General features: G+C 45.0%; 1 protein-coding gene across 1 annotated transcript; it reads right to left on the bottom strand.

Annotated features, from left to right (window-relative positions):
- Positions 1 to 5,384: 5,384 nt before the first annotated feature.
- Positions 5,385 to 22,769, bottom strand: LOC136653307 (vomeronasal type-2 receptor 26-like). Its single transcript, XM_066630219.1, has 6 exons — positions 22,674 to 22,769; positions 18,929 to 19,102; positions 15,883 to 16,006; positions 13,050 to 13,947; positions 8,270 to 8,561; positions 5,385 to 5,438 (listed from the first exon to the last, which is right to left on the bottom strand). Exons 1-6 carry the CDS (start codon positions 22,767 to 22,769, stop codon positions 5,385 to 5,387), a joined length of 1,638 nt encoding a protein of 545 aa, XP_066486316.1.
- Between the last annotated feature and the right edge of the window lie 419 nt (positions 22,770 to 23,188).

Raw genomic sequence — 23,188 nt, 5'->3', positions numbered from 1 at the left:
ATACCATGGATGCCAGACTGGGGGGTGGTGCCATGCCTCCATTCAAACCCCCCCCCCCGCGTTGTCCCCTGTGGTATCCCCCCAGCACTCAGGCACTCCAGGTTTTTCCAGAGGCATTCAAGGGCTGATAAATATCACTTCCAGTTTCACAAAAGGCAGGGGTTTTCAAACTGGGGCATCGCAATGCCCCAGCCTGAGGGCCCTGGCCTCTTTCCCCTTAAGGGGTGGGGGGCAGCAAGGAGGCAGGGGGCTACAGGGGCTTGGCTGCACTTACCAGAACCTACTGCAGTCTCTCGGGGGTGGGGGGTCCCTGAGCATGCTTCTGGTCGAGGATGGTGTGCACAGTCTCCCTGGGCCTTCGGGGGGGGAGGCTGGTGATAGCAGCCTGGCCAGTGTGGGGGGGGCAGCAACCTGAGGTCATGGCCTCAGGCATTACTGGGGCCAGGAGCACCACTGTGGGGGGGCACGGGCAGGTTCAGGGACAATGAATTGTCAGTGCTGGGAGGCACCCCCCTTTCAGCTGCTAGCAAGGAATAACTGTCACAATCACCATGCCAGCCCTGGAGAGATGCTCCAAAGACACCACATACACACACACAAGCAACATTACACAAGAATGCCACAGTTTGTAAGTCATTGTGGAGGCTGAGGAAGGATGAGGAATGGGGTGGAGTTTGGAGCAAGGAGAAAGGTAGATGAAGGCAGGAAAAGGGGTATTGGTAGCAGTACCACCACTGACATCTTATCCCCCTTCTTGGCATTGATCTACCTACCTGGGTCCACTCGGACTTGCACCAGCTGTATAGCTAGCACAGATCTGAGTGGACCCATTAAGTTGGTGAGGCTTATCCCTTGGTGATGTAATGTTCCTTTACCTGGAAGAAATCTTTGGGACTTGATGTCTGAGCCATGTCAACTCAGTGTTTTTCAGATGTTGCAGCAGTATCCATGTGTGTCTGTCAGTGCATGGGCTTCCACATAGTCATTGCATCAGTGTAAATGGGAATACACTGGTGTATCTCGAGGATAGAATTGGGCCTTAATGAAATCATGGATTGGATCATTTATATAAATGTTCCTACCCTTGCAGTCTGAAATCTTCCCATCTGGACATGGAACACAATCATAACAACAAAATGGCTCCCCCTCCTTCTTTTTCGTTCTGTAACCCGGAGGGCAGTTGTCATTGCACCTGGCCACAGGCAGCACCTATTCATGAAGAAGGAGATGAGACTTTTTACTTCAAATAGAGTGGATTTCATGATGACAGAATAACTTCCAAACAAATGCCTCCGTGAAATCTTCTAGCCCATTCTTTCCCAAATTGTGAATTGGGACCCACCAGTGGGTCACAAGACAATTTTGGGTGAGTTGTGAAAAGTTTTTGAAACTTTTAAATAACTTGCCTGGTTTGCAGCAGAAGATCATTAGATGGAATGTAAATTGTCACATGTTCTGATTTTCTGTCACATTTGGCATGCCACAGACCATGTGTGAACCCCGTTTCAGCCTTTTGTCTGGTCTGCAAGTCCCTAACTGCACATCTTGCTCTCCAGTTCAGTTTTCTGGGTATCCCTGGAATGACTGTAATGTTTTGGGGGAACAGTTTTGAAGTCCTTTTCGAGAGAAAGTCTAGCAAATGTCTACACACATTATTATTTAATAATAATAATAATAATAATAATAATAATAATAATAATAATAATAATAATAATAATAATAGTATTTATATACCGCTTTTCAACTAAAAGTTCACAAAGCGGTTTACAGAGAAAAATCAAATAACTAAATGGCTCCCTGTCCCAAAAGGGCTCACAATCTAAAAAGATGCAAAAAGAACACCAGCAGACAGCCACTAGAACAGACAGTGCTGGGGTGAGGTGGGCAAGTTACTCTCCCCCTGCTCAAAAAAGGAGCACCCACGTGAAAAAGTGCCTCTTACCCAATTAGCAGGAGTTATATGGAATGTCTCCAGAAGCCTCGGGAGCAGAGGACCCCAATTATTTATTCATTAGCTCAAAGTGCAGCTCTTAGACAAATAGCCCTCTCCTACTGGTGCTTCCCAACAATTGGTGTTTAGGGTCAGGCTGCTTCTGAAGCTGAAGTTAGGAATAGTAATTGTGCTTATTAGCCATTGATAGACATATGAATTTGCCTAATCACCCAGCTCTGAATAAGAGAGAAAGGATGAGAATCATTTCCAGAGTGGGAAGCTCTGCTGGGATCACCACTGTTGCCATTCTGCCCTAAGGACACTCATCTTCCACTCTTCCAGCAAACAAAGAATTTCAGAGCGCACTCCAATGACCGTTGGTGCCTTCGGCGCTAATGGTTGTTGCCCCACCCCTGCCTAATGCAGACAGGCTGAGGCTTGCTTCCCATTGGCCTGCAAGCTGCTGCAGGACGGGAAGCCTATTCTGGGTCGAAAGTGCTGTCGGACCCAGCCTCAGTCCGGGAGCAGCAGCGACAGGGAGGAGATGCACAGAGCGACCTCTCCCCACCGGCGGTGATATCTGGCTGGGAGGGAGGACGGGCGGGTGGGCGACCGCTTCCCGGGACCCGCAGCGCCATAGGCGCAGGCAGCTGTACAGCACCAAGGCCGCGTTTGGTGCCTCCGTGGCTCACACGTGGGGCGAGGAGCACCATTCCTTTGGAGCCTGAGACTGTGGGTTTGAATCCCCACTTGGGTGACTTCATTATTAATTTCCTCAAAGGACTGCAGACTTTCTCTTTTTATGGTTTAATTACCTGAACAGCTCATTATGCCTAAGAAAGCCCAGAAAAAGGGGGGAAGGCGCCTAAGCGCCCCCCTCCCAAACCAGTTGAACCCGCCTCTTCTTCAGATGGGGGGAGGTGAACGAGCGCCTCGCTTTGCTTGCACGTTTTGAGGCTCGCCAGCAGGAAAAGGCCCTTCGTAAGGCTGGGAGAAGTGATGGGGGCACAGCTTCTGGCATGCAAGCCCTGCAGTGTCGGTTTGATCGACCAGGGCCTGGGTCCAGACTTAAATCAATGTTGTCTTCTGCTAAAAGGGCCAAGGTCATCTCCATTCCAGAATCATCTTCTGAGGAGGACCCTCAAAGGAGCAGCAACCAGGACCAAGCGGCAACAACTGCACCCAAGCCCCCCAAGGTCAAGGACGCTGCTGCTGGACCTCCAGCAGGTGAGACCCCACACACAGATTATGACACAATCACACCTGTGTGGGAACAAGGAACCCCACCCCCGGACCAAGTACCTGGTGTGATTCCCCAGCACTTTTACATTGGCCCGTGGTGGCCCCCTCAAAGCATTCCCCCTCATAATTACCAGGGTCAGCCCTGGTTCTCCGGCTGGCGCTATAGCTATTCCGGATCACTTGGGGTGCCCCCTTCCCTCAGTGCTGCGTTGCCAAATATCCCTGCCGCGCCCAGCCAGGCACAAAACCTGGCTCTGGGCCAGCTCATAGGCTCTCAAAATGCCTTAGCGCTTGGGGGGTTGGTGACAGATCCAGCTGAGTGCCCCAGGATTTCCTATGGAGACACCGCCTGGCCACTGGGCGGTCACCTTGCCTTGTCAGGCAAAGAAAAAATTTGGTGGGGCGAATATGTGGACATCTTCAGCTTATCTTTCAGGTCCATTATCCACCATCCTAATATTGTTTGTGTAACAGCCCCACCCTTTTCCACAGCAATGGGGTGCATCTTTCACTGTTGGGCTATGATATCTTTTTGACTGATTTACAGCAAGGTTTGAAGCAATTTATTATTAGTGGGGCTGGGAAGGACAAGTAATAGGCTGTTCTCCCTTGTGGCGTGAAGCGTGCGGGGTCAGGGTAGGTAGGCACACCTTGGTGTGCATCTAAGACAGCAAGGTCAAGGGGTGAGCCAAAACCGCTCACATGATGCCTTCCTGGCTCGAAGAGGCTGGCTGGCAAGCCCCTTTGACTGCACTGGCATGCCTGGCAGGGCTTGACCTGCAGGTCAGCAGTTCTGCTGTCTTAACCATTTGGGCGACATTGACAGGTTGTCCTAGGCTGCTGGTCTGGTGATAGCCTCGAGTCAGACGAATCACGTGTGAATGCCCTACACAGAGCCACTTGGACGTGCGCTAGCAATTTAGCTGGCACAGTCCGAATAGCCCCATTGGCAGGCTGAGCATTTCTTGCGGAAAGGGGAAAAATATACCCTTACCATGAGAAGACCTCCAGCTTGTTCCTTGCCTGTGCAGGATACTGTGGACCATGTGGCCTGGCTGTGGCAGCACAGGTTATGATTGGGCTGTCATCCAGTTTGTGCTGCTACTGACTGGAAGCAAGCTACAAGTTTAGAAGGATTATCATGTGGCAGTTCTGAAACAATTGACTCTACCCTACTGCGTAGAATCAACGTACAAGCCCCACCTGATTAAACATGCTTTGCCATCTGATGTCTTCCTCATTGATGAGAAACGCCTCGTCCGGAAAGTCCTCAGGATCCATCCTTCCTACTTTGACTTTTAGGAAGGATTGGTTTGGGAAAGTCACCCAGTTGAGAATATCAAATCCAGCAACCAACTGACCCTCCTCATCAAAAGAAAAAGTGTCTCCAGCACTGTTGTTGAATGAGATGCTCCTCAGGAAAATGTGAAGCTGGAGAGAAAGAAGAAAGAGCAGATTTCACACAAGGTTGGAACAGGACAACATTTGGGATTTCTTTATTCTTCATTTTGTATTTGCAAGAATGCAGTTCCTTGAATTCTTCCTTGTTCTCCCCCTAGAGCAGTGGTTCTCAAGCTTTTTAGCATTTGACTCACTTTTTAAAATGACAATCTGTCTGGGACCCACCGGAAGTGATGTCATTAACCTGGAAGTAATGTCATGGCCGGAAGTGACATCATCAAGCAGGAAGCAACATTGTTGTGATGCCAATGTCAGAAGTGATGTCATCAAGCAGGAAGTGACATCACTGTCCTCACCTAGGAACTCATAAACTGCAGGTGACAAGAGAAAATATTCCCACTAAGAGGACCAGGATGGTTAATTTAATTTAAACTTGAAAAAGTCCTAAAAAAAAAGTGCACTCAGAGAAACACAGCTGTAGAGCAGGGGTCTCCAAACCCTGGCTCAGGGGTCAGATGTGGCCTGCGGGAAGCCTCTATCTGGCCCGCAGCCAACCTCTTGTCCCCGGAGAGCCTCTGGCCCACTCAACTGAACACAACTGGAGATGTGCTCTGGTTGTGTCTGGAGGGTGTTCTGAGAGCCAGAGAGGTTGAATGAATGAGCCCATATCTAGAACAGGGGATGTCAAACTCATGTCAGCCTAGTGGCCACATTCAATTAGTGGCACCTGGCAAGGACCAGTGGTCCAAGGACCATCCAAGAACTGCCCACCACGGTCCCTATGAATGTGACCAGAGCTGTGCTCCGGTCACGTCCAAATGGTGTTCTGAGGGCTGGGGAAGTTGTGCACCACCTTCCCGGCCTGCAGAAACATATTCTGAGACCTCAGAAGGCCTGAAAACCCATATCTTTTAACCCTGTACCCATATCTATCAATCAATCAATCAATCAATCAATCAATCAATCAATCAAAGAAAGAAAGAAAGAAAGAAAGAAAGAAAGAAAGAAAGAAAGAAAGAAAGAAAGAAAGAAAGAAAGAAAGAAAACCTGAAAACGTCACTTCTGGTTTTTCGGAAAAACTGGAACTGATGTTTTAAGGCTTTATAAGAAATTCTGAGGCCCAGGGAAGCAGTATAAGACCTTAGAAGGCCATCCCTGGGGCTCAAACAGCCTTATAAGGCCTTAAAACGTCACTTCCGAAAAAGCATTTTAAGACCTTTCAAGGCCTCAGAAAATCATTCTGAGGGCCAGAAAGGCAGCACACGGTCTTCCTGGCCCTCAGCACACCCTCTTAACATGACCAAAGCACAGCTCCAGTTGCATTCTGAGAGGGTGGAGGCAGACCTGGAACTCCACGGGCAACACAAAGAGGTTCCTCAGGTCATATCCAGCCCGCAGGCCATATGTTTGACACCCGTGATCTAGAATAGCGGTCTCTAAACTTTTTGGCCAAAGGGTCCCATCAAATATTTGGCACAGTGTTGAGGGCTAGAAAAATAATTAAATATAAAATTTAGATGAATGAATAAATGAATGAATGGGCTCAAATATCCAGGATTTCTTCAAGCACCAACACAGCCCTGGAAATAAAGCACACTCTGAAATGGACCCCCGTTCCCTCACCCCACAAGCACAACTCTGGTTGTGTTCGGTCAGCTAGGCCAGAGGTTCTCAGGGAATCAGAGGCTGGCCGCGGGCCAGACGGAGGCTCACCATGGGCAACATCTCGCCCCGGGGCCGGGGTTTGGAGACCCCTGATCTAGAACATTATTATTTTTTTTTATTTTAAACTTCCTTACTGCTTCTGCTGCTCTTACAGCCTTAATATAAACATGTGCTTAATCAGCTTCTATCCTTTAAAAAAAAAAAAAATCTGGATAGTGTCTGCTATCATAATTTTGCCACTCGTCTCTGTGAAATAAAACCATGCCTATTTACTCCTTATCACACTGAGAAAGGGAGGTAAAAGAGAATCCTGTAATAATGAAAGCATTTTTTGGCCCAAGGGACTCTTGAGTGATGGTGCTTTTTGTCCACCAAAAAGTGGGGAAATTACTCAAAGTTATAATTCATGGCAAAAGGGAAACACCAGAGGCTCATTCTTAGCATAAATGATAACAGAAAGCCTCAACCTGTGAAATTATGTGGAACTTCACCCTTGGCAAAGGATAGACATCTGAGGCTGGAGGAGATGGTGGATTTAAAGGAAAGGGGAACTAGCATTCTTCACAAAGAGAGTGTCATTATCCATTTTAATATCTATGACATGTGAATTGCTTGGGATGCAAAACATTACCTGCCACGGTTGCAGATTTGAAGTCTCTAATCCACCTCTGTTCAAAATGTTTACGGACTTTAGCCTAGATGAGAACATCCTATGCAAAGCACGTGCTATGGCGTGGACTGAATTGTAGATGCTGTAGCTTTGTCCAGTCATGCTCATTTCAAAAAAAATCCCAGGGATCCTCTTCAGTTTTTCTTGACCAGTGCAAATCGTTTTGTTCTCCTTGTCTCCAAGAGAATCAGGAAAAAAGCAGCCAAATGCATCTTCCCAAAAGGCTCTGAGAAAACCATCTCCTTTGGGCCTGTTAGGTTGTAGGCTGTGCAGGAATTCTGGAAATCCCTGCACTTCATTGGAGTGAATGGCCAAAGACAAAGCACCATCAAAAAAACGTATATCAAAAGCCCTACGCGTCGTTTGCAATGAGAAATCCCATTGGGCAGTCATAATCCACACTTTATCTCTACGCATATTTGCAAAATTGTCTAAACTTACTGACCCTGTGAGGGAAAATATCTTGTAAATCAAATACGTTATGACAAGAGGTCTTGCATTTAAAACATATACATTGGTGGTGTTGAATCTGGCTAGAAAGTCAAGATTGAACCAGACAGCATCTAGTGAACTTTCTTGTTCCCGTAGTTTGTAGATGGGTGGTATTTTTTCACAAAGGGCTACGCAGATCCCATGATTCAAAAGCATCGGAACCAACGTCTGCACAAACCTTTCTCCTTTATCTTTGTCTGATACAATGATCCCAATCCAAGTCCAATGGAAGTGGAGAAGTAGGTGAATAATCCCTCTCAACTGATATGATTCATTTGGTACCATTCGGTAGAAGGAAGGGAATTGCTCCTTAACATTTATCACTGGAGCCAATATTGAATAAGCAATCTAAGGCACAAACAAACAAATAAATAAATTTATATTTAAATTAACTGGCAACGCGAAAGCTAAATGATGCTAAATGAATCATTCCTAATATATGTTGAGTGAAAAGCCCCCTGGAAAATCCTGAAAATAAACTATTCTTAATTTTTTGACCTGGGAGATATTAGAAGGAGATGAATGTATAGTTCCTTCTGTTGAGAGGATAAGCACGTCTCATTTTCTTTCTTTTGCACATTGATTCCAAGTTCTTTGCTCTTTGGGGAGGGGCTGGTTGGGGTTTGTCGCAGTGCTACTCGTGACAAGTGCCTTCCTCACCTCCTTTCTAGGTGTTCCCTAGTCAAGATCTGCTGCAGGATTTAAGTTGACTGGATTCTGTAATCAATATACTGCCCAATTCAGACCAAAAGCTGTTCTGTGTGATTTGTGGCAGGAGCTTGATCAATAAGCTAGTTTCCCTTCTCAAATAGTAAACCTATTAAGATAGGTTTGGAAATTATGCATGGCCCATACATTACTTTTACCTGTGGAATTTTGTAGATGCCTAAGATACTGGCGATATAACAGGAAGAATCAGTGTCACGGCTACCAATGACAGCTATCAGATTATTTTGCTGGTCACATTTGAAGTTGGGGACAATCCTTTGTGAGCCAGAAAGAAGCTTCAGAGTGCTCTGATGATTCATCTTTGCGTTTAAGTAATTGTCAAGGATGTGGAACCCCAGGCTGACGTTGGGTAGAATCTTGGGGTTCTCATTGATTTCTTTCACCGCAAATACCAAGGACAGGATATGCTGGTAGATTTTTGGTGTCACACTTAAAAGAGAATTACATTATGTGTCACACAGATATTCAACGCTTCATGATGTGACTGCTTGACGGTGTGCCACTGCGTATAATAATGGAGTTGCAGACCTTAGACTGCAGACTGAAGTATACATAAAGTTTGAAAACAATAGAAAATGGAGGTCAAATAACTGAAATAGTAACTTATTTCCTAAATATGCTTCATATGATTTGTTCACTATTTTCTCCATTGCCTTCCCCAGTGAAGAAACATATAATTAGAGATACTGGTCAAATGTTCAGATATTCTAGTTTTTATTTAAAGATTTTATTTTTGCAGAAGTCTTTTTTTTTTTTTTTAGAAGTCAGAATATACCAAGAATGTGAAGGCAGTTTCTAAACTTCTCTAAAAAAGATACAGGTTTTGAATCATTCTGATTGGCATGTCTCACCCAGGGCTGAGCAGGTGTAAGTCCTGCTAACTACGGAAGAAGCAGTTTTTTAAGCGGGTGCTCCTCTTTTATTTAGCAGGGGGAGAGTAACTGGCTCACCTCATCCCAGCAGTGCCTTTTCTAATAGCTGCCTGCTGGTGTTCTTTTTCATCTTTTTAGATTGTGAGCCCTTCTGGGACAAGGAGACATTAGTTATTTGATTTTCTCTGTAAATCGCTTTGTGAACATTGTGAACTTCTAGTTATAATATTATAGAGGGTTTCCTTGATAGGAAATCATAGAAATCGCCTTGTAACTGCACTTAGTCTTCAGCAAACATTAAGCAAACATCAAGCTATTTCTTATAAAGCACAGAGTCATAGCAATAGTCAAAAGAACCAGTTATGATCTAATATTGGCAAATATAATCAAACGGACATTTGTCTGGAAAGAACACTGTATGTGCTTCTGTGATCAGTCCTGCAAATGGCTCTAATGGTGAGTGACAGATAACTTGGGTGAGAAGTGACACCCTCTGATGATACTGTGCAGAACCAAAGACAGAAGGCCAGAAGAGGTTGTGACAAGAAATTCCACTGAACTAGGCCAGGAAGAGTGAAAGATAAGGAATAATGTACTGGGAGGAAGTAACTGTAGGAATATAGACTCAGATAGAATGGAAGAGACAGCGGCAAACCTGGGGGGGCAGGGGAGAAAGGCCCAGGTACCATTCTAGGTTGCATTGGGGCAGCACCACTTACGCCCACCACGGCGATGCTACTGCTTGCCCTCTGGAGCTGATCCAGAGGCAGGCAGAACCTCGCGCTGTGGTTTCTCAGTGCTCTGAAAGCCTTCCAAGCCCTAAGGAGTGGCTTTAACAGTAGTTCTGGTTTCCGCTTGAAACCAGATGGACTGTTAAAGGTGCTACGGAGGCCTCTGAAAGTTTTCAGAGTGCCAAAGAAAGTCGTGCGAGACTCTGTAGCAGGTAAGTACCCCTGGGAAGGGGAGCAGTGTGTTGTGGAGTGGGCGTGTTCTGCACCTCCATCCCAGGGTGCCATGGGGCCAGGTCCATTACTGGGAAGAGATGACTGAAACGTAAGGGAAATACTTCATTATTTTCACTACATCCCATTACTTATAGATATGTCACAGACTGATGGATATTATTGAAGAAAACAAGGGACTTGCTTACACAAGTTTGTGCGAGAAGTTTCCTTCAGGGTGTTCACTGTAGGATGTTATATTCAATGGCAAGCCAAACTGAGTAACAATTGCTCCAATGAGCAGATCCCCTTTCTGATAATATCCATGTGGAAACTGAAAGGGTTCGCTCCCAGCACACACTGCAGTTTTTGCCTTGCATTCAGTTTGAGGCAACTGCAGCCACAGAAGAAGCAGCTGTAAGATGAAGCCTGCTGCCATCTCAAAGCAAATCATGACTGTCCAATTTCTTCCTATCATCCACAATTACTCGGGAGAGAACATCGTTCCTTCAATGACTTCCCATTCATTTTGATTACAAGACATTACCAGAGATCAGACAAGTGCAATTCCACTTCTGGACAGTCTCTCAACTCCCACTCTGTGAGGCACAAAAAATATTTTAATCCCTGCTTTATGGATTCTCCTTGTCTCCCTTGATAACATGTTTGAATGAATTTTAGTGATTGGAGGTAATGATAGATTTCTGAAGCATTTCCCCATGGGATTATGCTGGGTCACTGAATTTTTTTTTAATTCATTCAATGTAGTGAAGAAAACATGTTTATCAGAAGTGATTGTTGACTGAACCTCATTCAGTCACTCAAAATGGGACGTTTGCTACTCAGGTGGAGGATTAACAGTGGAATTTCGGCTAGCTCTGTTTCCACACCAATGTGTTCCTTTGTCACCCCCACCCCCCAATGTGCTCATCTGGACAGCACTCCCCTGGGCAGCTGTGCCCTCTTCAGACATACATTGAAACCAGGAAGAAACCGTTTTGTTGACATTGAGTATACTGACATCAGTGGGCTTAGATAGAGAGAGCATTCCCTACCCTCTCTCTGTGAGGATATAGCAAACACTGCTTCCTAAAGCCTTCACTAGGCTATAGTGGAAAACATGTGATACACACACTCAGAAACTGGATCCAGTGGTGTTGCTAGGGAAGTGCAGGGGTGCAGGCCACACTGGGTGACATGCAAAAGGGGGTGAATTAGTGTTTGTGACTTTTTTTCCTTTTTGTACAAGTGTTGTGTGTGGGTGAATTCAGTTTATTTTGAATTGCTTTAGGTAAGACCAGAGTACAGCCTCAGCCCTCCATTTTTGCTCGGCCCACAGGTGTATACATTTGTTCCCTGTTGCGTATATGGAACGTTGGGCAAAAATGGCTTAAACAAATTCCCTTAACCAATCTGTCATGTTCAGGGCGCACCTTGTTTACGTCTGTGGATTCGACTCGAGTGTCCCCCAACCCACACTGGGGGTGAAGGTGGCCACTTCTCCCAAAACAGATTCCTTTGCTCCCAATGAGCACACCAAGATGACTTGCTGTGGAGGTGACAGGCAGGTTATCCTGCCCGCCACACCTGCAGGGAGAAGAAGTGGGCTACACAGCTCCAAGGCGTGGTCGCTCAGGCGAAGGTGGCCACTTCTTCTAAAACAACCTCCTTTGGTGCCAGTGAGCACACCAAGATGGCTGACTGCGGAGTTTCTCCTGCCCGCCACTCCTGCAGTCATGCTTGGAGTGGAGCCAGTTGCTTCGGAAGAATCGGCTAGCCTCACGTTGAACGTTCTGGAAGTGAGAGCTGTGACATAATCATGTTACCACCATTACTTCCGGGGCAACTGGATGTGGGCGGCATCTAGGGATGACCCAGGGCAGGGCACATCCCAGCTACACCACTGAGCTTAACCACCCTTTTGATCCCACAACCTTCCCAGTGATTGTGCATGTGCTCCATCCAGTTTCTGAGTAGTTGTGCAATTACAGAATTGTCTGAGTAACTGCCATGGTAGAGACTATAGCTCTGGCAGTGACAGCTCAGCTTCTGCTGTGATTGAGCAGGTGCTGTGGCCCCGAGAATGTCTTGCAGCACTGGTGTAGCTAAAGGGGTTGTGGTACACTAAGTTTTGCAGTGAGTCTCCCCGAAGCATGCAAGCGGCCCCTCCCCCTCCTCTGGGGAGCCATTTGCCTCCATTTTCTCCCCCCACTGCACAAATGGTTCCAAAGGGGACGGGAGGAGCCGCTTGCACGCTGCGGGGAGGCTCCCTGGAAAACTTTGTGCCCTGCCCCCTCTTGCTATGCCAGTGTCTTGCAGTGCCACAGAAAGAGCATCCCCAGCCACTCACTTCACTGCATGCTGCTCATTCAGGCTACAGAGTGCTGCACTCCATCCACAGACTTTTGCCAGAGTCCAAACCTTTTTCCTGCCCCCTTCCTTTCTTTGCTTACATGCAGGTCAATCTTGAGTGAACACTGGCAACAGTTAACATAGAGTATTCCCTGGCAAGCAGTGACTGAGTGGGCAAGTCTAACTAGGCGCCATTTAATGCTTGATTCCCTCTTCCCTAGTATTGATAATTATCCCCACAATACATTGTTGCTTTTGTTGCACCCTTGCCTCCCTCCTCCTTTCCCTGCTGAACCATAGAGCTGAGTCATGGGCCCTACACAGCATCCATGTACAAAAATGGGTTTTCCCCTATGTGCACAGCTGATCCAGCAACAATCACCAGCTATAGAAAATGCTTTTGTTTTGATTTTCTTTTCATTATTTGATTCCAGTCTGTTCTAAATGTTGAAACGCAAGACATTCTATCTCATCAAACTTGTCTGATTCATCCCATCTTACAGACAAGTATGTTTGAACAGAATGACTAGGTCCTAATTTTTTTTCACCCAGTTTAGGATTGAATTAACAGTCACAATGATATGTAATTTATTATTTTTTTTTCAGAAAAAAAGATAGTAAATTAAAAATTGACTGGGAACCTAAGAATGAAATAGATGAGACATGCTTATAATTTCTCAGCTTTGATTCCAGACAAACATATCACATAAAAATTCTATTCAAACAAACACATAAAACATTTAGGATCTTACTGATTTCTTCTAATTAACTGGTCTTTGCTGTTCAACTCAGGTCTCAGGACAATTATGTAGCATTTGGGGAAGAAGATACAAGCCAGTAACCCAGCGCTAGAAGCCAAAATGGAGAAGATCTCCACAGCCACCATGTATTTGCCCTTGGTACTCAAGTAAGAAGGAACAAAGGACAACCAGACAGAACAAAAGACCAACATGCTGAAAGTGATAAATTTGGCTTCATTGAAACTGTCTGGCAACTTTCTAGCTAGGAAAGCCACAGTGAAGCTGACAAAAGCCAAACATCCCAGGTAGCCCAGAATGCAACCAAACATTGTGACTGATCCTTCATTGCATTCCACGATGATTTCTTCAGGCAGAGAGTGCAGGTCCATATTTGGAAATGGAGGAGCAGTACTTAACCATACAGCACAGATACTGACTTGAGTCAAAGAGCAACTCAGAAGTACAAAGTTTGCCAGTCTTTTCCCCACCCATTTCCGCATTCCAGAACCTGGCTTAGTGGCCATGAAAGCCAGAACCACAGTGATGGTTTTGGCCAAGACACAGGAAACAGCTACCGAGAAGATGACCCCAAAAGCCATTTGTCGTAAATAGCAGGTCACGGTGTGAGGTTGACCAATAAATAGTAAAGAACAGAGAAAGCAGAGCAAGAGGGAGACAAGCAGAGAGTAGGTGAGGTCCCGATTGTTGGCTCTGACGATGGGGGTGCCCTGGTTCTTGATGAAAATTCCCAGCACCAAAACTGTGATCAGAGAAAAAGAGAGTGCCAAGAAAGTCAAGGTGATCCCCAAAGATCCTGTAAAACTGAGGAAGTTGAGACCTTTGGGAAGGCACTGATCTTGGTTCTTGTTTGGAAATTGTTCATCCGGACATTTGAAACAATCATCCAGGTCTGAAAAACAGAACAAATGCTGTATAATTCCTTCATATCTTAAGCATATATCTTAAACAGGCTATTCTCAACTGACTCATCGTATTGGTTCTAAATTCAAATAGTAATAAGTGATAAAACTCTGGCCCCAGCCGTGAAAAGTGTTCAGCATCTCACTGCAAGTTTGGTGACAGCCTGCGTAATGATGCTGTATCATAGTGTTGTGTGATAGGACAGGTAACTAGAGAGGCACACAGAACTACTTTCCATAAAACTGGGCCACAATTTTATTAAAGTAAAATATGTATCCTAGGGTTGGTGGTAGAGGGGGATATACAACACTATGCCCAATCTATTTCCTAAAATGGAGCAAGCAGGGCAACCCAGATGCAATGTTCTTTTGGCCCCACGTAGGCCTACCTGAACTGACATCCTTCCAAGATCAACTTGCATAGTACATGAGTTAGGCAAATATCCCTGTAGCTACATAGCATTTAGAAGGCAAAAATCCAACCCACCCACCCCCCCCCCAAAAAAAAAATAAAAAAAAATTGCCCAGCATTTGGAGATGACTGCTAAGCTCCGTTATCACTGCTCTTTCCAGTACTATTTCCAATGAATCAAGAGGAACTGACATTGGAAAGGAAAAAGAAGACAAGACAGCTACAGGAAATCACCCCTGAAATTGCAATGACTGCATTCCCATTCCTGAAGGAAACAGAAACGCACTTTTGCCGCTTGCACGTGTTGAAGTGAACACAGGGAGGCATTCTCATCAATCCCTAGTCTGCACTTCCAAATCAATTGCCACCTCATTCTCTCAAGCATTTCATCTCATGACCTCTTACCAGGTTTGGCCCCAGTATCTCAGAACTCATCAGTGTAAATGTGAATTTGGGATGTTCTCCTTCAATGTGTATCACTGTACACTTATGGACAGTGAACCACATATGCCATTTGTCTGCCCATTAACCCAGTTTTGAATTTCTTCACAATCTGCTTTTTTTTTTACCACCTGAAAAAGTTTGGAGTAATCTGCAAACTCAGCCACTGCACTGATGACTCCTTAGTTTAGATCAAGGGCCTCCAAACTTTTGGGCCAGAGGGCCGCATCAAATATCTGACATAGTGTGGAGTGCCGGAAAAAAATTTAAATATAAAATTTACATAAATAAATTAGAGATGGAATTTAGATAAGTGAATAAATGAATGAATGGGCTCATTCATTTAATCTCTGGCCCTCAGAACACCCTCCAGACACAAGCAGAGCACAGTTCTGTTCATGTTCAGTTGAGTGGGCCAGAGGCTTTCAGGGGACAAGAGGTTGGCCATGAGCCGGAAAGAGGCTTGCTGTGGGCTGCATCTGGCCCTCGGGCTGGGGTTTGGAGGCCCCTGCTTTAGATCATTATGAAACAAGTGAAAAACACAGTTCCGGTTCAGATCCTTGCAGGGCTCCATTTCTTAGGGCCGAATCCTAAGCTGGCCCAGTGCAGGCAACAAACCCTAGCACCAGCGCTGGATGCCATAAATGTGCCATGAAGCATGCTTCCGGCACATAGCAAGAGCTGGTGCTGGGTCCGTGCCAGTCAGGCACCGGGCCCAGCACTGGCAGAAATAGAACGCACAACCACTGAGGGTAAGTGCAACTGCTGGGCGATGTTGCGGCCTCTGGGGCACCTGGGACATTCAGGTGCTTCCTGGCACCTGCTGGATACAGCGGTAGCCGCTTTGGCACTGCTGCTCCAGAGGGACCGAGAAGCTCAGGATTGGGCTGCACCTCCCCTCCACTGCAAAAAACTGCCCAAGTATTCCTACTCTTTGGTAACCATTCTTTAACCAAACATTTTTGGTATCAAAATTGAGTTGTCATCATCTTTGTTTTGGTTGTGAGAGCTAAATAGCAAAGGGAGAAGCAATGAGAGATATCATTAGATCATTCATTTAACCTGCTCCTACCCTTGCAGTTTGAAATCTTCCCAGCTGGACATGGAACACAATCATAGCAACAGAAGGGCTCCCCCTCCTTCTTCTTCCTGTAACCTGGAAAGCAGTTGTTGTTACACACAGCAAGGGGCAGCACCTATTCAGGGAAAGGAGAGAAAAGATGGGGCTTTACATTGGGATCAACAGAATGGCATTCAGGAGGACAATTGTTACTAGAGCTCTGCCAGAGAAATGACTATTTGAATCCCACCTGTTTAAAGTTGCTGTGCCATGTGATGGCCTCCTCAGAAATGGCAAACTTTGGCCATGTGGAAGCCTGCCAATCTATCTTTCCTACTTTGACTTTTGAGAAGGTTTGGTTTGGGAAGGTCACCCAATTGATAATATCAAATCTGGCTGCTAATTCCCCATTCTCATCAAAAGACACGGTGTCTGCAACACTGTTGTTAAATGAGATGCTCCTCAGGACAGGATGAAGCTAGAGGGAAAAGGCAATTATGATAAGTTATGAAAAATAAAAAATTATGGAGAAGGTAATAGTAACTTTCTTTAATCCTGTAAAGATATAAGGGAGACGGAAGTGTAATAGGATTTTTTTAGGATCGGGACCCTTTACTTGTGTTGTGGTTTGGTGCTTTGGAAGGTGATTGACATCTCAAGTGAGCAAAATAGCTAAAATCATGGTGCTTAGGAATTACACCATCATGCCATATACCATTTGATGTGGAAATTCCAGCAGAATGCAAAGAAAAAAAGCAGAGTGAAATATTTCAATTCTATCAAATGTTATATCCAAAAAACCAGAAAACAAAAATGCATGGAACCCTATGGAAAGTGAAACAGTAATATTGTGTGTTTACTTGTGAGTAGGCAAACTTGACTTAGGCTGTTGGAAAAGGCAGGCTGACAGAAATCCAAGGCCATCAGAACGGTCCCAATTCAATTTACGCAGCCTCCCAAAAACACCGGAGAAGGAAGCCCCTCTCTCCAAACTAAGGAATGTACTGAGCCTTATGGAAAGTGAAATGAATTCACAGGGTTGTGCTTACTCATGAGTTAGCAAATGTGCCTTGGCTTGTGATCAAGTCAGGTAAGGCCACCAGAATGGTCTTGATCTGATGATAGTGGAGCTCAACAAATGCTCCAGAAGGACCTCTCTTCTCCCTAAAAATATTAAAACAGGTTTGAGCCGGTAAGGCCAGTTTTTGCTTTTTCAGACTTGTAAAACCAGGTGGGTCCTGATAGTGGTATGGTTTTAATATAATTACTTCATTTGAACTGGGCACTGGGTAGGGCTAAAAATCTCACTGATTTTTTGTGTGGAGGGGGGTGTTATTGCAGGCAGGCTACAGAGAAAATTCACTTAGTGGAACAGGGCAGGCTTCCCCTTATTTATTTGTTCCACTTTCATTTAATTATTGATAATTATTTATTTTAATTTTCTTGATGATGTCACTTCCAGCCATGACATCACTTCTAGTGGGTCCTAGACAGATTGTCATTCTAAAAAGTGGGTCCTGGTACTAAAAGTTTGAGAACCACTGCCTTAACTCAAAATGGACCAATGAGACATTCTCAGGGGGGACGAGACCCTAGGTAACAAAATTGTGGAAATTGTGCCTTTTAGGTATAATACCATCATGTTATATACCATTTGATGCAGAATTTCATCCATTGCTTGTGGGGAAATATCCACTGCATTTATTTTCTGGCCATTGTTATTATTCATTTCATGCCATGATTATTACTGTCTCTCAGTCTAACCTACACACAGGGTTGTTGTGAGGAAAAAATATGAGGAACCATGCACACCATCCTGAGCTCCTTAGAGGAAGGGTGGTATAAAAATGTGAAAAATTAATTAATTAAGTCATGCGGGGGTGACAAAAGTGTATGGTTCCCGGATCTCAAATGACCTAGCTATGCCACTGCCAGAACGTTGGTATTTGGGGTGGAGTGCAACTGCACCAGCAGGCCTCTCTTGTCTCCAGGGTCCTTAATGAGTACATTGTTTGGTAGGAGATAACAGCTATGCTCCAAAGATTTGCTAGGCAGGGAAGAACCTGCATGTATTATGCTTGTGTTCATTGAGTTCATGAAGGATGAACATGAAGCTTGCGAACAGGTCTATAATTAGAAGGGCATTTGAAATACACACATCAGGGACACTAAGATCATTATTTCCAAGGTGCACAGGATATGACCTTAACTGGTGTAAGGTCTCCGGTGCCTACAGCTAGAGGCAGAACGAAAGCAGTAGAGCACTGGAAAGAATGAAGCTTTTAACGAAAGAGAAGAGTTGTGTATAGATGCAGTTTGTGTTCCCAGTTTGTCTGTCCAGCCAATCGCTCTGAATGCACAATGTTACCTGCCAAGGTTGCAGATTTGGAGGCTTCTGACTTCCTCTGCCAACAAGTGCTCTGCGTTTTGACTTAGCTATGTATATGTTGTGCAAAGTTTGTGCTATGGCATAGACAGCATTGTAGATGCTATAACTGTGTCCAGTCATGCTCATTTCCATGAGAGTCCCAGGGATGCTCTCCAGCTTCTCCTGCCCTGAGCAAACATCACTGTTCTCCTTGTCCCCACTGGAATCAGCAAATGCGCACTCAAAAGCCGTTTCCCAGAAGTCCCTGAGAAAATCATCTCCTGTTTGCAGGTTTGGGTGTAGGTCCTGAAGGAATTTTGGAAACCCCAGCACTTCGTTGGAGTGAATTGCAAGAGACAAGGCTCCATCAAAGACTTCTATATCAAAGCCACTGAGTGTCGTTTGCAATGAAAAATCCCACTGGGCTGTCATAATCCACACTTTACCCATAGACTTTGTTGTAGTCCCTTTAAATATTGCATATAAATAAATCACCCATATCAAATATGCCATAGTTTGAGGTCTTGCACTTACAACATATACTTTGACTTTGGAACCGGTTAGTGAAATTCTGTGGGCCCGGAGGGATTCTATCGAAGTCATCTCTGAGATTTGGGATATGGCTGGCAATTTTGTGCCAGAGCCTATGCAGATTCCATTTTGGGAAAGCAAGGGTGTCAGGGTCTGTACAAACTTCTCTCCATTCTCGTCGTCAACTGTGATGATCCCAATCCACGTCCACTGGAAATGCAGAAGGAGACGGACGATCCCTTTGTATTGATGTTCTTCATTGGGAACCATTCGGTAGAAGGAAGGGAGGTGGGTTTTGACATCCTTCACTGGAGTTAAGACACAATACGCAATCTAAAGAAAAGGAGAAGACTTTTTCCCCCAAACAGGCAGAATGGCTGGTTCACAATCATCTAAAACATCTGCTGAAACGGAAAGCCATTAAAATCTTCAATAAAGCATATTTTAATGTATATTGAAGATATTTGACAGAGTATACCATGCAGATGTTTCCATTAGGATAATTGACCCTCATATCATTGTATTTTCCAAACTCCAATACAGTTTTCGGGGCCCTATCCTGATTTCTCCGGTTTTCGTTGCAGTGCTGCTATCACTTGCTCCCAGTGTGGAAAGGGATTGTCACTCCTGAATTGGCCTTTTCAGCCACACTAGACGCTGTTCCAGAACCACCATTCAGAGCGCGATACCATAGTCTTTCGAGACTGAAGGTTGCCAACATATTTATTATAGTATTTACATACTGCCTTTTTCATCGATTCAAGGTGGTTTAATAAGCAGGCTGATCATAACCCCAATTTTTTTTTTCAAAATTGGGTTTTTTACAAGTGTTATTCCAAGACAAAAAAATCATAGAACCCTCCATTTATCCAGATGTTTTCCTTCATAGTTCAGTCAGGCCTCCAGACCGTTCGCAGGCAGCTGTAAATCAGGCTTCAGACCAGTTCTCAAGATGCTAGCAGATCCCTCAACAATTCTCCTGGAGATTTGCCACCAGCTTTGGTCTCCCATTCAAGGTGGGTGATCCTGCTTAGCTTTTGCAGGCAAGGAGAATGCTCAACCTCTACTGCAGTTCCTGCCACACCTCCTATGGCACTCTGATCATATTCATTGAAAGCTGATCATGAGTGAACCATTGCCATTCACCTGCTTTTATGGTGAATGTCAGCTATTCAAGAAATACTTTACTTTTATTGCTTTTGTATTTACATGTACAAAGAGCTGATTTTTTTTAATAAGATTTCGTCCTGAATTCCTTTTTCAGTTATATAAGATTATTTGGTGCAATGCCCCTATTTCCTATCAACATGGGAAGCAAGCAAACCACTATGGTAACATAACAGCCCTGTCCTACCCCCCTACCCTCACCACCACTGCCAATAGCAGAATGCATGTTCCACCAGTGGAAGAAGAAGGATTCCTGTGGAACATCACCACCACTGGCAAGGACAAGGATGCCATCAGTGCATTCACTTGCAGCTCTGCGCACTGACAGGTGTGGCAGATTCTGCCCGTTGATAAGAGAGTGGCAGTGGGGTAGGTAGCAGGAGTGACATGGAAGGGAGATGAACAGGGAGGAAAGGGAGAGTATAAACATGATTAGGCTTTATTCAGAGAATAAAAATTATACCCATCATGGAAATTGATCATAGTCAACATACTCCGTGTACCTGTGGAATCTTATAGATGCCTAAGATAGTAGCCATGTGAAGGGAGATCTCAGAATTACGTCCCCCAATGACAGCGATCGGATTCTTTTGCTGGTCACAATTGAAATTAGGGACAATCTTTCCCCAGGTGGCTAGAAGTTTCAGGGTATTCTGGTGAGTCATCCTTGCATTTCCATAACTGTCATAAATTTGGAACCCCAGGCTGACATTTGGTAAGATCTTGGTACTCCTGTTGATCTCCTTCACAGCAAATACCAGGGACAGGACTTGCTGGTAGCATTTTGGTACTGAACTAAAGGAATGATAAGATTATGCATATGATAAATTTTCAGACCATAGAGAAACACCTTTTTGAAACCATGCATGAAACCATTTGAAACCATTTTTGAAACCATGAAACCATGCATGGTTCATGCATGAACCATGAAATTAGGGACAATCCTTCCCCAGGTGGATAGAAGTTTCAAGGTGCTCTATTGAGTCATCCTCGCATTTAGATGCGAGATTTGGAACCCCAGGCTCTATTGAGTCATAGATTTGGAACCCCAGGCTGACATTTGGTAAGAACTTGGGGCTCCTGTTGATCTCCTTCACAGCTAATACCAGGGACAGGACATGCTGGTAGCTTTCTGGTACTAAACTAAAGGAATAATTAGATTAAACATAAGGTATGTTTTCAGACCTTGAAGGGGTTTATCTTTGGAAGCCATGCGCTATGTACACCGTAAAGGCTGTGGCAGCCTTATTAATGTGACCATGATTGAGAGAAGCTGAGAAGGAAGAAGATTCAGCAAATGAAGAGATTCAGAATTTCAGAGGGTCAGAGAATTTTCTGACCCTCTTTGAAGGGGGCTTTTGGAATCATTGAAATTCTTCCCCAAACCTGAATTTAGCAACATTGGATGAAGGAGGCTGAAGATAAAACAAGGAGGAAGTGGAGAAAGTTCAGGATTAACATTATTTAATTTAAGAACAACAAGAATACAGAACTGAGAGATTCAATAGGGAAGGAAGGATATGCAGACTTTTTTTTTTCTGTACATGACATGTAATATGTTTGGGACATTTATGTTCCAATTTATTATGAAATGCTGATGAAAGAAAATCCTTACAGAATTTGTTGTATGAACTTCAAGCCAGGTTGATCCCGGAAGAATACTGCATTCAGCAGAGAGCCAAACTGAGTCCCAATTTCTCCAATGATGAGGTCTCCAGTCTGATAATACTTGTGTGGAAGTTGGGTAGGATCAACCATTGCGCACATAGTGTGGCCTGCTCTGCACATGGTTGGTTGAAAATACAACCACAGAATGAGAAGCAGCAAGAGAAATTCCTGTACCATCTCAAGGCAGCCCTTGATTCAGAATCCCTACTTTCAATCTCCTATTCTGAGTCAATAGCTCATCAATGGCTCTGGATTACTCTTGATAAAGAGAAACTGCCAAAGATCAGACATGCCTGTTCATGGCTTCCTCCTGCCAGGCTCTGAATGACACAGGGATATTTTATTTATTGTACTGCTGATCTGGAAAACACTTCAATTACTGAAGTGGGAGGGAGGGTCTGTTCCATTGGGTGCTTCTTTTTAAGAGGCTATGTAGATGCTTGAAGGATTCTTTTATGCTGCTTTATTATGAATATTGCATGCTACCAAATACATGACTTTAACACACTGCTAAACTCCATCTTCACAGTCATCCTTTCCCAAGAAAGCAGACATTTAGGAAAAAAACATTGGCAAGAAGGGTGCACATCCAGGTCCCTTTCAACTTCCATGATGTGTGTTTTGATACAAGAGCATGCTGGGGTTCTACCTGGAACCATGTTAAGGTTCTGCACATTCTTCAAGCTACGGTTTAAAGTTTGCAAATGGTCAAAGTATTGCAGGCATATTCATGTCCTCATTTGTTTTGTTCACGGATATTCAAGCAGGGGAATTCAGTATTTCAGGCTCTGCTGACAGAATGCCTGGGTCCAGTTTCAGCAGTTCCTGGCCAGGCAGTGACTGAGGCTGGTGTTCTGAGGGCAGCAAAGGGACTCAAATCTACAGGGCCCAGCACCTTGGGTGGGGGCAGAGGCACCATCCATACTCCTGCCCTAGATACAGCCTTGGCTGTGTAATGGTCTCAGACGTGGTCAAGGAAGGGGGTTGGCGCGCCCTTAGTCCTCCTCACAGACCCAACTCATTTCTCTTTGTATCACTGGTGGCTTGAGCCTCCTGCTTGGTCACCTACCTTTTTCTGAGAATTCTCCTCATCAGCCAGGTGGTGGAGTTTATAAGAGGGTGAGCTCCCTGCAGATACCGCCTCTTCCAGGTCCCTGCTGGGCATAATGTGGATCCAGGGAGTCTCCCCAAACCCTCTCCTCTGCTCCTGACACCTTCCCCCCCTCCCTTCCTCCTTCAATGGAGGGAGGTAGAATTGGGTTGCTCATTTAGAAACTGTAGGGCACAGAAGGTGTCACATGGGCATCTCTTGTACTCATCACCTACTGCCTGTCCCAAATGCCACCAGGTGCATCTGGGTTCCTCATCCTCAGAGGCTGAGCGATGCCCCAGAAACCACTGAAGGGTAAACACCAATGCTGGCCTTAGTCAGCTCCATCCATGGGCCACTCCACAGACTGACCAAAACTGAGGGATTGTAAAGAGCTGGTGGCTGCGCCTAGAGCCTCAGGACCTCATAGACTGCGATTGGGGTGGGTGAGGGGGAGAGAGGGCAGGATGGATGGATCGGTCCTGGGGGGCAGG

This window comes from Tiliqua scincoides, chromosome 5, assembly GCF_035046505.1.
Source record: "Tiliqua scincoides isolate rTilSci1 chromosome 5, rTilSci1.hap2, whole genome shotgun sequence".
Lineage (NCBI taxonomy): Eukaryota > Metazoa > Chordata > Lepidosauria > Squamata > Scincidae > Tiliqua > Tiliqua scincoides.
Note: the sequence above shows the minus strand (reverse complement) of the source record. Positions and strands in the feature narration are given on the sequence as shown.